General features: G+C 43.4%; 1 protein-coding gene across 1 annotated transcript in view; it reads left to right on the top strand.

Moving 5' to 3' along the window:
* Positions 1 to 370: 370 nt before the first annotated feature.
* Positions 371 to 13,533, top strand: part of abca3b (ATP-binding cassette, sub-family A (ABC1), member 3b) — a 95,284-nt gene continuing 82,121 nt past the window's right edge. Inside the window, exons 1-2 of the mRNA XM_071411103.1 lie at positions 371 to 656; positions 6,714 to 6,808. Of these exons, the coding sequence (XP_071267204.1) occupies positions 6,755 to 6,808 (54 nt within the window). The 5' untranslated portion in view covers positions 371 to 656; positions 6,714 to 6,754. The remainder of the gene's footprint in view (positions 657 to 6,713; positions 6,809 to 13,533) is intronic.

Here is a 13,533-nt window from a genome sequence, read left to right as displayed (position 1 = left end):
AGCACTGATATGCAGTGCCTTAGATCGCAGCGCCACTCGGGAGTTAAACATACAGTATGTATGCACACGAAATGATGTGCAAAAGAGTTGCACTGATGAAAAAGGGTTTATTTTCTTAATATCATATACTGGTATTAATATTCTTGCTAATATAATTATTGGACCATGCAATTGTCATAAGTTTAAATGACTATACAATAGCACCCTGTATACAGAATAGCCAGAGACATACAAGTTTCATGTCCCCAAATGACTCCTGTATTTCGAAAGAAAAGGGAACAGACGGTTAGTGCTATTCGGGATCATTGGGACGTCCTGGACAGCAATGACCCAGCCAAAACCCCACACACAGCTGCTGTAGGGTCACGTGACAGACAGGATCAGGTCACGTGATTGCATCTGACGATTGTATCTGGATTTGCACAATGAATTCGGCTTTTTACTGTGTCTGGTGCAATGTCATCGCCTCCCTAACTGGCATTTACTGAGTAAAAATACACAGGGCTGTCTACTGCACACATCCACAGCCTAACGAACGCAACCTCGGGTGTTGAGTCGAAAGTAAACGGAGAGGACATCGTTTTAAAAAGGAGGAATTGTATACGCTGACTAAGGACAGCCCATGAAGTTCACATACCGAGACTTCCTTTTATAAGGTAAGAATAAGGATTTCATAAAACTGTATTTAATAGTTGTCCTGAGACTAAAAAAATATAAAGTAAACGTTTTTTTGGGGAATTATTTGTTTTGGACCTGCTTCATCACTATTGTGGATTGTCGTTTGTCCAATCATTTAGGCCAAATAATTCGGTTGGACCAATAACGGTGAAGGCAGGAGGGCGTAATTTCTATGAAAAATACAGACGTATTATTTGCGTTATATCTATGATGTTCATATCAAGACCAACATCACTTGGATGTTTAGCTTAGTTTAGTCAGCAACTGACGTTCAAATTTCACATGAACGACAATTCGTATATAATCTAACTGCATCAACATTGCATTTGTAAATGCATGAAAGGGAAAGGGGGATACGTATTCAGTTGTACAGATGAAGGCATTTAGTTGAAATGTGTCTTCCGCAGGTAATGTCCTTTATCTATCCCTTATACAATGATTTAAAATGAAACATTAATAGCTTAATTCTAGAGTTTAGACATAGTATTTGTTGATTTAAATGAATTTGGGCCTAATATTAGGCCATGAAAGAGATGCATTCATCTTTGAGATTAATGACACTGCTTTTTCTATCATACATTCGTCTTTAATTAGATCTTCAGCACATTAACTTTAGCATGAAGACACTGCCTCTGAGACAGGTTTATTCCCTACCTTCCTCACCCAATTAACTATTATTATTATTCTGGGGTGACCCTCCGCACGTGACACAAGTAGACACACTGACCATTGGCAAGAAGTACAAGGGTTGATTGTTGTTTATATCTACCCTTAAACAGAGGGACCCTATTTCTTTGAGGCCAGTCACAACAGCAGTCCCTTTGTCTAAACAGAAAGACGTAATCAGATTTATAGCAACTGAGGATAGAGATGCCTTATATTTCTTAAGCAAATACCTGCCTTGCCTTCACACACAGTGAATGTAGTGGTGATATAGGTCTTGGTGGTGGTGAATGATATGACAGGCGCATGACGGTTGTCATCTGTCCGCAGCAGACTGTTTATTGTTGCTCTCTAAGGCTGTTGAAACACAGAGTTTCAGGGCCATTGAAGTAGATTGACAGGAAAGGGTATGGCTCACAACTGGATAATACCCTTTTTACACCGCCGAGTGCAGCCGGGCTGAGCCACGCCGTGCTGCACTGGCCCAGTTCTGCATCAAACATACACTACAAGGGCCTACCGAGTGGCGGGGTGGTCTAAGGCACTGCATCGAAGTGCTAGCTGTGCCACTAGAGATCCTGGTTCGAGTTCAGGCTCTGTCGCAGCCGGCCGTGACCGGGAGACCCATGGGGTGGCGCAAAATTGGCCCAGCGTCGTCCGGGTTAGGGGAGGGTTTGGCCGGCAGGGCTGTTCTTGTCCCATCGCGCACTAGCGACTTCTGTGGCGGACCGTGCGCAGTGCACGCTGACACAGTCGCCAGGTGTACAGTGTTTCCTCCGACACACTGGCTGGGTTGTGTTCGGAGGACGCACGGCTTTTGACCTTCGCCTCTCCCGAGTCCGTACAGGGGGTTGCAGCGATGGGACAAGACTGTAACTACCAATTGGATACCACGAAATTGGGGAGAAAAATGGGTAAAATAACATACACTGCATACACATACACAAAAGTTTGTGGACACCTGCTCGTTGAACATCTCATTGCAAAATCATCGCCATTAATATGGAGTTGGTCCCCCCTTTGCTGCTATAACAGCTTTCACTCTTCTGGGAAGGCTTTCCACTAGATGTTGGAACATTGCTGCGGGGACTTGCTTCCATTCAGCCACGAGAATTAGTGAGGTCTGGCACTGATGTTGGGTGATTAGGTCTGGCTCGCAGTTGGCTTTCCAATTCATCCCAAAGGTGCCTAGCCCAAACCATGAATAACAGCCCCAGACTTTACAGTTGGCACTATGCATTGAGGCAGGTAGCGTTCTCCTGGCATCCGCCAAAACCAGATTCGTCTGTCGGACTGCCAGATGGTGAAGCATGACTCAAGAGAACGCATTTCCACTGCTCCAGAGTCCAATGGCGGCGAGCTTTACACCACTCCAGTCAACGCTTGGCATTGCACATGATGATCTTAAGCTGCTCGGCCATGGAAACCCATTTCATGAAGCTCCCGACGAACAGTTCTTGTGCTGACGTTGCTTCCAGAGGCAGGTCGGAACTCAGTAGTGAGTGTTACAACCGAAGACCCGAACGGTCCCGTTCTGTGAGCTTGTGTGGCCTACCACTTCGTGGCTGAGCCTTTGTTGCTCCTAGACGTTTCCACTTCACAATAACAGCGCTTACAGTTGACCGAGGTAGCTCTAGGAGGGCAGAAATTTGACCAACTGACTTGTTGGAAAAGTGGCATCCTATGACTGTGCCACGTTGAAAGTCACTGAGCTCTTTAGTAAGGCCATTCTACTTCCATGTTTGTCTATGGAGATTGCATGGCTGTGTGCTTGATTTTATACACTGGTGAGCAACGGGTGTGACTAAAATAGCCGAATCCACTCATTTGAAGGGGTGTCTGTATACTTTTGTATGTAGTTGCCGGAACAGTGCGTTTCGGGTCACGATAGTATGAAAACTGTATAATAGCTAAGGATGGCCAAACACCAGAATCAAATCCAATCAAATGTTATTGTTCACATGCGCCGAATACAACAGCTGTAGACTTTACCCTGAAATGCTTACTTACGAGCCCTTTCCCAACAATGCAGAGTTAGAAAGTAAGAGAATTAGCTAATAAAAAAAATAGTAACACAAAAACGAGGCTAAATAAACTCAGCAAAAAAGAAACATCCCTTTTTCAGGACGCTGTCTTTCAAAGACAATTTGGAAAAATCCAATTAACTTCACAGATCTTCATTGTAAAGGGTTTAAACACTGTTTCCCATGCTTGTTCATTGAACCATAAACAATGAATGAACATGCACCTGTGGAACGGTGGTTAAGACACTAACAGCTTACAGACGGTAGACAATTAAGATCACAGTTATGGAAACTTAGGACACTAAAGAGGCCTTTCTACTGACTCTGAAAAACACCAAAAGAAAGATGCCCGTTGTCCCTGCTCATCTGTGTGGATGTGCTTTAGGCATGTTGCAAGGAGGCATGAGGACTGCAGATGTGGCCAGGGCAAAAAATTGCAATGTCCGTACTGTGAGACAGAACCCAAACCGGCTGCGCACGTGCGCCATCGTGCATACATTTAGTGCATACATTTATTTTGTCCCCCTACACCAAACGTGATCACGACACACAGGTTAAAATATAAAAACAAACTCTGAACCAATTATGTCAATTTGGGGACAGATCTAAATAATTAAACATTTATGCCAATTTAGCTAGCTTGCACTTGCATTTGTTCTATTTAGCTAGCTTTCTGTTGCTAGCTAATTTGTCCTGGGATATAAACATTGAGTTGTTATTTTACCTGAAATGCACAAGGTCCTCTACTCCGACAATTAATCCACACATAAAACGGTCAATCGAATCTTTTCTAGTCATCTCTCTTCCTTCCAGGCTTTTTCTTCTTTGAACTTATATGGTGATTGGCATCTAAACTTTCATAGTATTACCATGATGACCGACAACACAGTTAGTCTTTCAATCACCCACATGGGTATAACCAATGAGGAGATGGCACGTGGGTATCTCCTTCTATAAACCAATGAGGGGATGGGAGAGGCAGGACTTGCAGCGCGATCTGCGTCACAAATAGAACTGACTTATATTTTAGCCCTTGGCAACGCAGATGCTCGTTGACTCACGTGAGCAGTGTGGGTGCAATAATTGAATAATATAGATTTCAAAATGTATTTTCCACCTTCGTGGACATGAGGCGAGCGGTGTAGTCAGGGTGTAAGACAGCGCTGTTAATTCTGTGTGCGATTTCCTGCAAGACAGGAATGTCAGTGTTTTGCCATGGCCAGCGAAGAGCCCGGATCTCAATCCCATTGAGCACGTCTGGACACCTGTTGGATCGGAGGGTGAGGGCTAGGGCCATTCCCCCCCCAAAAATGTCTGGGAACTTGCAGGTGCCTTGGTGGAAGAGTGGGGTATCTAACAGCAAGAACTGGCAAATCTGGTGCAGTCCACGAGGAGGAGATGCACAGCAGTACTTAATGCAGCTGGTGGCCACACAAGATACTGACTGTTACTTTTGTTGTTGAATCTTGTTATGTTCATACAAATATTTACACATTTTAAGTTTGCTGAAAATAAATGCAGTTGACAGTGAGAGGATGTTTAATTTTTTGCTGAGTTTACAAGGAGCACTGGTAATGAGTCAATGTGCAGGGTTATAAGGTAATTGAGGTAATACTGTATTTACATGTGGGTCGGGGTAAAAGTGACTAGGCAATCAGGATAGATAATAAACAGAGTAGCGGCAGCGTGTGTGAAAGTGTTTTTCTACCCAATTGTTTGGTATCCAATTGGTAGCTACAGTCTTGTCTCATCGCTTCAACTCCCGTACGGACTCTGGAGAGGCGAAGGTCGAGACCCATGGGTTCCCCTAAACACGACCCAACAAGTGCACTGCTTCTTGACACAATGCCCGCTTAATCTGGAAGCCAGCCACACCAATGTGTCGGAGGAAACACCCTGCGACCGTGTCAGCGTGCATGCGCCCGGCCTGCCACAGGAGTCGCTAGAGCGCAATGGGACAAGGGCATCCCAGCTGGCCAAACCCTCGCGGCCGGCTGCGACAGAGCCTGGACTCGAACTAGGATCTCTAGTGGCACAGTTAGCAACTGCGATGCAGTGCCTTGGGCCTCCAGAGTGGCGCAGTGGCCTGTGTGTGTGTTTGACTGTCAGTGTGAGTGAGTGTGCATTGAGTCACTGCAAGAGAGTCTGTGCAATACAGGGTCACTGCAAATAGTCCGGGTAGCCATTTGACTGACTGTTCAGCAGTCTTATTGCTTGTGGGTCGAAGCTGTTCAGGGTACTTTGGTCCCAGATTTGGCGCTCCGGTACTGCTTGCTGTGCGTTAGCAGAGTGAAGTCCATTGCTGGGGTCTTTGACAATTTCCAGGGCCTTCCTCTGACACCGCCTGGTATAGAGGTCCTGGATAACAGATAGCTTGGCCCCGGTGATGTACTGGGCCATCCGCACTATCCTCTGTAGCGCCTTGCGGTCGTATGCCAATCGGTGATGCAGCCAGTCAGGATGCTCTCAATGATGCAGCTTTAGAATTTTTTATGGCTCTGAGAGCCCATGACATATCTTTTCAGCCTCCTGAGGGGGGAGAGGCGTTATTGTGCCTTCTTCACGACTGTGTTGCTGTGTGTGGACAATGTTAATTCCTTAGTGATGTGGACACCGAGGAAGTTGACGCTCTCGACCTGCTCCACTACAGCCCTGTTGAAGGGACGAAGACATGTTATTTTAGATGGGTGTGTGGGGTTGTTCTTCTTAGTAATGGTGTCTGAACACCCATAGTTCATCACGATTTGCTCAACATTCCATTGAATTGGTGTATTATAACCTTTTCCTGTCTGTCTGCCTGTCATAGGCCTACTCTGTGGATGCAGTCCGAAAACATTTAAACAAGCATGTCCTGTCAACACTCACTTAACAAACTAGGTTCAACTGGTTTGGTGAGCGATTGTCAACAGTATACCTTTTGCTTAGTGTTTTATTCTCTTGCGTTTCTTCTCACCCTCTCTTCTCATGTCCTCCATTGAGCTCAATGTCGTCATTCCCCAGTTGTCAGACTCAGACAGTGTTTCTCTTCCCCCACTTCAAATTATTTTTGCAGAACCCGGAATTAGGTTTTCTGATTGTGTTTGATACGTACAGTCTATGCAAATACCGAGCTGAGAAACATCCAGTTTCAGTTCTCTTTTTTTGCTTGTTTGATTTTCTTTGTTTACATTATGAAATTATGGTTATCTGGAGGTGAAAAGCCTCTGTGGATCAACTGTGTTTGGTAGGATTGCTTAAGTACAGGCCCTGGCAAATTTCCGTCAACTCACCAAATACATTGATAAGCCTAGTTCAGAACCAGATAAATGTAGTAACTGAACATTTCTCTTTCTCTTTTTGTCTGTCCAGGTCCTGCTGTAGTTCTGGTCTGTCTCCAGTCTCCTGTCTAAATGGCGATAGCACGCCAGTTTGGATTACTATTGTGGAAGAATTACCTTCAGCAGGTGGGTGGTGTGGGGAGAACTGACTTCAGCAGGTGGGTGGTGTGGGGAGAACTGACTTCAGCAGGTGGGTGGTGTGGGGAGAAATGACTTCAGCAGGTGGGTGGTGTGGGGAGAAATGACTTCATCAGGTGGGTGGTATGAGGAGAACTGACTTCATCAGGTGGGTGGTATGAGGAGAACTGACTTCAGCAGGTGGGTGGTGTGGGGAGAAATGACTTCAGCAGGTGGGTGGTGTGGGGAGAACTGACTTCAGCAGGTGGGTGGTTTGGGGAGAAATTACTTCAGCAGGTGGCTGGTTTAGGGAGAAATTACTTCAGCAGGCGGGTGGTTTAGGGAGAAATGAATTCAACAGAAGGGTGGTATGAGGAGAAATTACTTCATCAGATGGGTGGTATGAGGAGAAATGACTTCAGCAGGTGGGTGGTTTAGGGAGAACTATCTTTAGCAGGTGGGTGGTATAGGGAGAAATGACTTCAGCAGGTGGGTGGTTTAGGGAGAACTATCTTTAGCAGGTGGGTGGTATAGGGAGAAATGACTTCAGCAGGTGGGTGGTTTAGGGAGAACTATCTTTAGCAGGTGGGTGGTATAGGGAGAACTACCTTCAGCAGGTGGGTGGTATAGGGGATATTGAATGTAAATGTTCAGGGGGATGCTACAGTTATCCATCTGAATAAGATCTATAACTTTATTGTGAATTGTACTTTGCAGAGAGTGAAATGTGTTAATAATAATAATACATGGGACTTATATAGCGCTTTTCTTGTAAGAAAAGGGTAAGCGGCGGGATTGGGGTTGTATACAAAACTGGTTTAGGGTAAGGGGCGGGATTGGGGTTGTATACAAACCTGGTTTAGGGTAAGGGGCGGGATTGGGGTTGTATACAAACCTGGTTTAGGGTAAGGGGCGGGATTGGGGTTGTATACAAACCTGGTTTAGGGTAAGGGGCGGGATTGGGGTTGTATACAAAACTGGTTTAGGGTAAGGGGCGGGGTTGGGGTTGTATACAAAACTGGTTTAGGGTAAGGGGCGGGGTTGGGGTTGTATACAAACCTGGTTTAGGGTAAGGGGCGGGATTGGGGTTGTATACAAAACTGGTTTAGGGTAAGGGGCGGGGTTGGGGTTGTATACAAAACTGGTTTAGGGTAAGGGGCGGGGTTGGGGTTGTATACAAACCCGGTTTAGGGTAAGGGGCGGGATTGGGGTTGTATACAAACTCGATTTAGGGTAAGGGGCGGGATTGGGGTTGTATACAAACCCGGTTTAGGGTAAGGGGCGGGATTGGGGTTGTATACAAAACTGGTGTAGGGTTAGATAGTGGACTGAAGGGAGGGAGTTCCAGAGCCTAGGAGCAACCCTGGAGAAGGCCTGTTGCTGAAGCTCTGGAGCTTGGACCTGGGGATGACAAGGTGTCCTGCAGTGGTGGAACAGAGTGCGTGTATGGGTTGGTAGGGGAGAAGGTCTGAGAGGTAAGGGGGGTTAAGGTGGTGAAGGGCTTTGTAGGTCAGAAGGAGGATCTTGTAATCAATGCGTTGGGAGACAGGGAACCAGTGGAGTTTACGGAGGACAGGGGTGATGTGCTACCAGGATTGTGGGTGAGGAGTCGGGCTGCAGAGTTTTGAACCATTTGAAGCTTATGGAGGGAGTTTGAGTTGATACTGAGTGTAGTAAGTTGCAGTAGTCAAGACTGGGGGAGATGAGTGCATGTATTGTTTGTCAAGACAATGAGTGAAAAGGAGTTAGCATGATAGCACAAACAGATCTGGGACCAGTCTAGATTGTAACCAAGTAGATGGTTAAAGGCCTCGTCTATAAGCTGATGTGTCCACAACACATTGCATGTTGCTGACAAACAGTGTCACAGCCACAGGTTCTGTCACAAGACTGTCTTGACCCATGTTTGGTCTAGCAGCCCCGTAGTTCTATCAATCCTTGGGGAAATCAATGTTTGCAGATAAATTCAGTCAATTCAGGAAGTGTTTCAATTTAATTTTCAAAGTGTCTCAGAGTAGGAGTGATGATCAAGGATCAGTTTAGCCTTTTCAATAGTAATGCATAAGATTACATGGACCTGATCTTAGATCAGCACTCCTACTTTGAGACTCTTTATGAATACGGTCCCTGAAAGATATCTCTGACGACCCTCAGTCTTGATATATCGCCAAGCTTCATGCTGCATTGAAACAGAAGGTGGTGAAACACATTGGGCTGGGATATTTATTCACTGATGAAAGATTGAATTGAATGGTAAGTAAATACACTTCTGTAGTCTTTCTTGTGTGTGTATATAAGACGTGCTGGTGTGTTTGGGTTTGTTTCACAGTAGATTGGGCTGTTTATTAACGATAGCTCCTCACAATGGCTCTCATATCAAAGACTTAGTCAAAACCCTTCACAAATCTGGGAGGGTGGTTGCACAACGAAACACACACGACAATGTCACACCACAGTTCCTCGTGTTATTGTGTGTAGCTGCTTCCATTTCCTTCTTTCTGCCTCCCTTTAAGATTGTTGTATGCATATATATGCATATAATTGACAGAGTAGGATAGAAAACACTCTAAAGTTTCCAAAACTGTCAAAATATTGTCTGTGAGTATAACAGACTTGATTTTGCAGGCGAAAACCTGAGGAAATACAACCCGGAAGTGACTTCTATTTTGAAAAATCACTGTTCCATTGCCTGCCTTTCGTCCATTTAAAGGGATATCAACCAGATTCCTTTTCCTGTGGCTTCCTCAGGGTGTGAACAGTCTTTAGACATAGTTTCAAGCTTTTATTTTGAAAAATGAGCGAGATTTATCAAAACGCATCAGTGGATACACGGATGTCCCTCCATTAGTTGTTGTGCGTGACACTCGTTGCTCGACATTTCCAGTATTGAATAGTTTACAGTCCGGTTGATATATTATTAAAAACAACCTGATTGTTAAAAACAACCTGATGATTTATTATTAAAAACGTTTGACATGTTTTTACGACCTTTACGGATACTATATGGAATTTTCGTCAAGCCTTGATGACTTGCCTAAGGCTGTGGAATACTGAACATAACGCGCCAAACAAATGGAGGTATTTTGATATAAAAAAAAAAATCTTTATCGAACAAAAGGATCATTTATTGTGTAATTGGGAGTCTCGTGAGTGCAAACATCCGAAGATCATCAAAGGTAAGCGATTAATTTGATTGCTTTTCTGGCTTTCGTGACCAATCTACATGGCTGCTAGGTGTTCTTAATGTTTTGTCTAGTGATCGATAAACTCAGAAACGCTTGGATTGCTTTCGCTGTAAAGCATATTTTCAAAATCTGATACGACAGGTGGATTAACAACAAGCTAAACTGTGTTTTGCAATATTGCACTTGTGATTTCATGATTATAAATATTTTTTGCAATTTTTTGTATTTGGCGCTCTGCAATTCAACGTTTGTTTACGAAAATGATCCCGCTAAAGGGATCCGTGCGTCAAGAAGTTTTAACCCACATTCCTGGAGACTCCATTGAGTGCAGGCAGGAAAAGGGTCTCTATCTTGGCCCCATCACAGAGACACTGCAGAGTGCATGTGAGGTTCATACCAGGTAACCGGGGATTGACCCAGAGAGAACTGCTCTGAGGGTCAAAGTCTATATTCAAAAATGATCTCAGAGTAGGTGGAGTAGTAGGAGTGGTGATCTTAGATCATGTGAAATTCTGTCTTTGTAATAGTATTCCTTTAGATCTAAAAGACAACATTTATCCAATATTAGCACTCCTACTGTGAGACTATTGCTAAAGTACATGGTTAGCTCACTATTGTTAATACAGACCCTAAAGTACATAGTTAGCTGATGCGAGGAGTTCATTGTAAGGGAACTAGGGGAAAATGGAACTTATACAGTAGAAAATATGTCTAGGATTTAAGAGTATTAATCGATGCATTGCTGGAAAGTTTGCTCGCATTCTTTTTGCATCCAAAATGTAAAAAAATTGGTAGGGGTAAAGCCATTTGAATTCAATCATAGATGACATTTAAGAATATTTTTTTATGTAGCCTAGAATTCAATGTAGGTCTGATCTTGTTTGTTTTGCGTATTGATCCCTCACTATAAAGAGCATCGGGATGTTTTGGATGTTATTTATTTTCAGAAACTTTTCCATTATTTTGGATTTCTCTTTTAGATAGTATACTGAATGTGTATCATACTGTAGGTGTTCTGAGATTACATATGGTCTTCCTTGTATCTGTAGATAGTTTGTTTCCCCTTCATGTTTCACCAGGGTTGTGTTCATTAGGGCACACTATTAAAACGTTTCAAAATATTGTGCCATGGAAAACAAAAACTATTCTTACTGGACCAGTCCAGGTAGTCCTTCCCTGTTTCAATCTGTTTTTCTGTTTACTCCTGAATGAGCACAACCCAGACCTAGAAATTAGATGCTAGCTAGACTGTAGCAGGCTGTGTAACTCGTATCTTGATCAACTGGTTGTGCAATAATCCCCGTGAAACAGAGTTCATATCAAATTAATTTGTCACATTCTTAGTAAACAACAGATGTAGACTAACATTGAAATGCTTACTTACGGGCCCTTCACAACAATGCAGAGAGGAGATTAAATGGAACATTTCCAGAAATATTATATCACGCGGAATAAATACATAATGAGTAACGATAACTTGGCTATCTACACGGTACTAGTGCCGAGTCAATGTGCAGGGTTACGAGTAGAGGTCGACCGACTTTGATTTTTCAACGACGATACTGATTTATTGGAGGACCAAAAAAAGCCGATACCGATTTAAAATACCGATTTAAAAAAAAAAAATATAGATATATATATATATATATATATATATATATATATATATATATACAGTGGGGAGAACAAGTATTTGATACACTGCCGATTTTGCAGGTTTTCCTACTTACAAAGCATGTAGAGGTCTGTCATTTTTATCATAGGTACACTTCAACTGTGAGAGACGGAATCTAAAACAAAAATCCAGAAAATCACATTGTATGATTTTTAAGTAATTCATTTGCATTTTATTGCATGACATAAGTATTTGATCACCTACCAACCAGTAAGAATTCCGGCTCTCACAGACCTGTTAGTTTTTCTTTAAGAAGCCCTCCTGTTCTCCACTCATTACCTGTATTAACTGCACCTGTTTGAACTCGTTACCTGTATAAAAGACACCTGTCCACACACTCAATCAAACAGACTCCAACCTCTCCACAATGGCCAAGACCAGAGAGCTGTGTAAGGACATCAGGGATAAATTGTAGACCTGTACAAGGCTGGGATGGGCTACAGGACAATAGCCAAGCAGCTTGGTGAGAAGGCAACAACTGTTGGCACAATTATTAGAAAATGGAAGAAGTTCAAGATGACGGTCAATCACCCTCGGTCTGGGGCTCCATGCAAGATCTCACCTCGTGGGGCATCAATGATCATGAGGAATGTGAGGGATCAGCCCAGAACTACACGGCAGGACCTGGTCAATGACCTGAAGAGAGCTGGGACCACAGTCTCAAAGAAAACCATTAGTAACACACTACGCCGTCATGGATTAAAATCCTGCAGCGCACGCAAGGTCCCCCTGCTCAAGCCAGCGCATGTCCAGGCCCGTCTGAAGTTTGCCAATGACCATCTGGATGATCCAGAGGAGGAATGGGAGAAGGTCATGTGGTCTGATGAGACAAAAATAGAGCTTTTTGCTCTAAACTCCACTCGCCGTGTTTGGAGGAATAGAAGGATGAGTACAACCCCAAGAACACCATCCCAACCGTGAAGCATGGAGGTGGAAACATCATTCTTTGGGGATGCTTTTCTGCAAAGGGGACAGGACGACTGCACCGTATTGAAGGGAGGATGGATGGGGCCATGTATCGCGAGATCTTGACCAACAACCTCCTTCCCTCAGTAAGAGCATTGAAGATGGGTCGTGGCTGGGTCTTCCAGCATGACAACGACCCGAAACACACAGCCAGGGCAACTAAGGAGTGGCTCCGTAAGAAGCATCTCAAGGTCCTGGAGTGGCCTAGCCAGTCTCCAGACCTGAACCCAATAGAAAATCTTTGGAGGGAGCCGAAAGTCCGTATTGCCCAGCGACAGCCCCGAAACCTGAAGGATCTGGAGAAGGTCTGTATGGAGGAGTGGGCCAAAATCCCTGCTGCAGTGTGTGCAAACCTGGTCAAGAACTACAGGAAACGTATTATCTCTGTAATTGCAAACTAAGGTTTCTGTACCAAATATTCAGTTCTGCTTTTCTGATGTATCAAATACTTATGTCATGCAATAAAATGCAAATTAATTAATTAAAAATCATACAATGTGATTTTCTGGATTTTTGTTTTAGATTCCTTCTCTCACAGTTGACGTGTACCTATGATAAAAATTACAGACCTCTACATGCTTTGTAAGTAGGAAAACCTGCAAAATTGTCAGTGTATCAAATACTTGTTCTCCCCACTGTATATATATATTTTTTTTTAATATATATTTGTAATAATGACAATTACAACAATACTGAATGAACACTTATTTTAACTTATAATATAATAATATAATACATCAATAAAATCAATTTAGTCTCAAATAAATAATGAAACATGTTCAATTTGTTTTAAATAATGCAAAAACACAGTGTTGGAGAAGAAAGTAAAAGTGCAATATGTGTCATGTAAAAAAGCTAACGTTTAATTTCCTTGCTCAGAACATGAGAACGCTGGTGGTTATTCCCAG

The sequence above is a fragment of the Salvelinus alpinus genome, chromosome 1 (genome assembly GCF_045679555.1).
Source record: "Salvelinus alpinus chromosome 1, SLU_Salpinus.1, whole genome shotgun sequence".
In the NCBI taxonomy this organism is placed as follows: domain Eukaryota; kingdom Metazoa; phylum Chordata; class Actinopteri; order Salmoniformes; family Salmonidae; genus Salvelinus; species Salvelinus alpinus.
The sequence above is the reverse complement of the archived record's forward strand: the minus strand, read 5'-3'. Positions and strand labels throughout refer to the sequence as shown.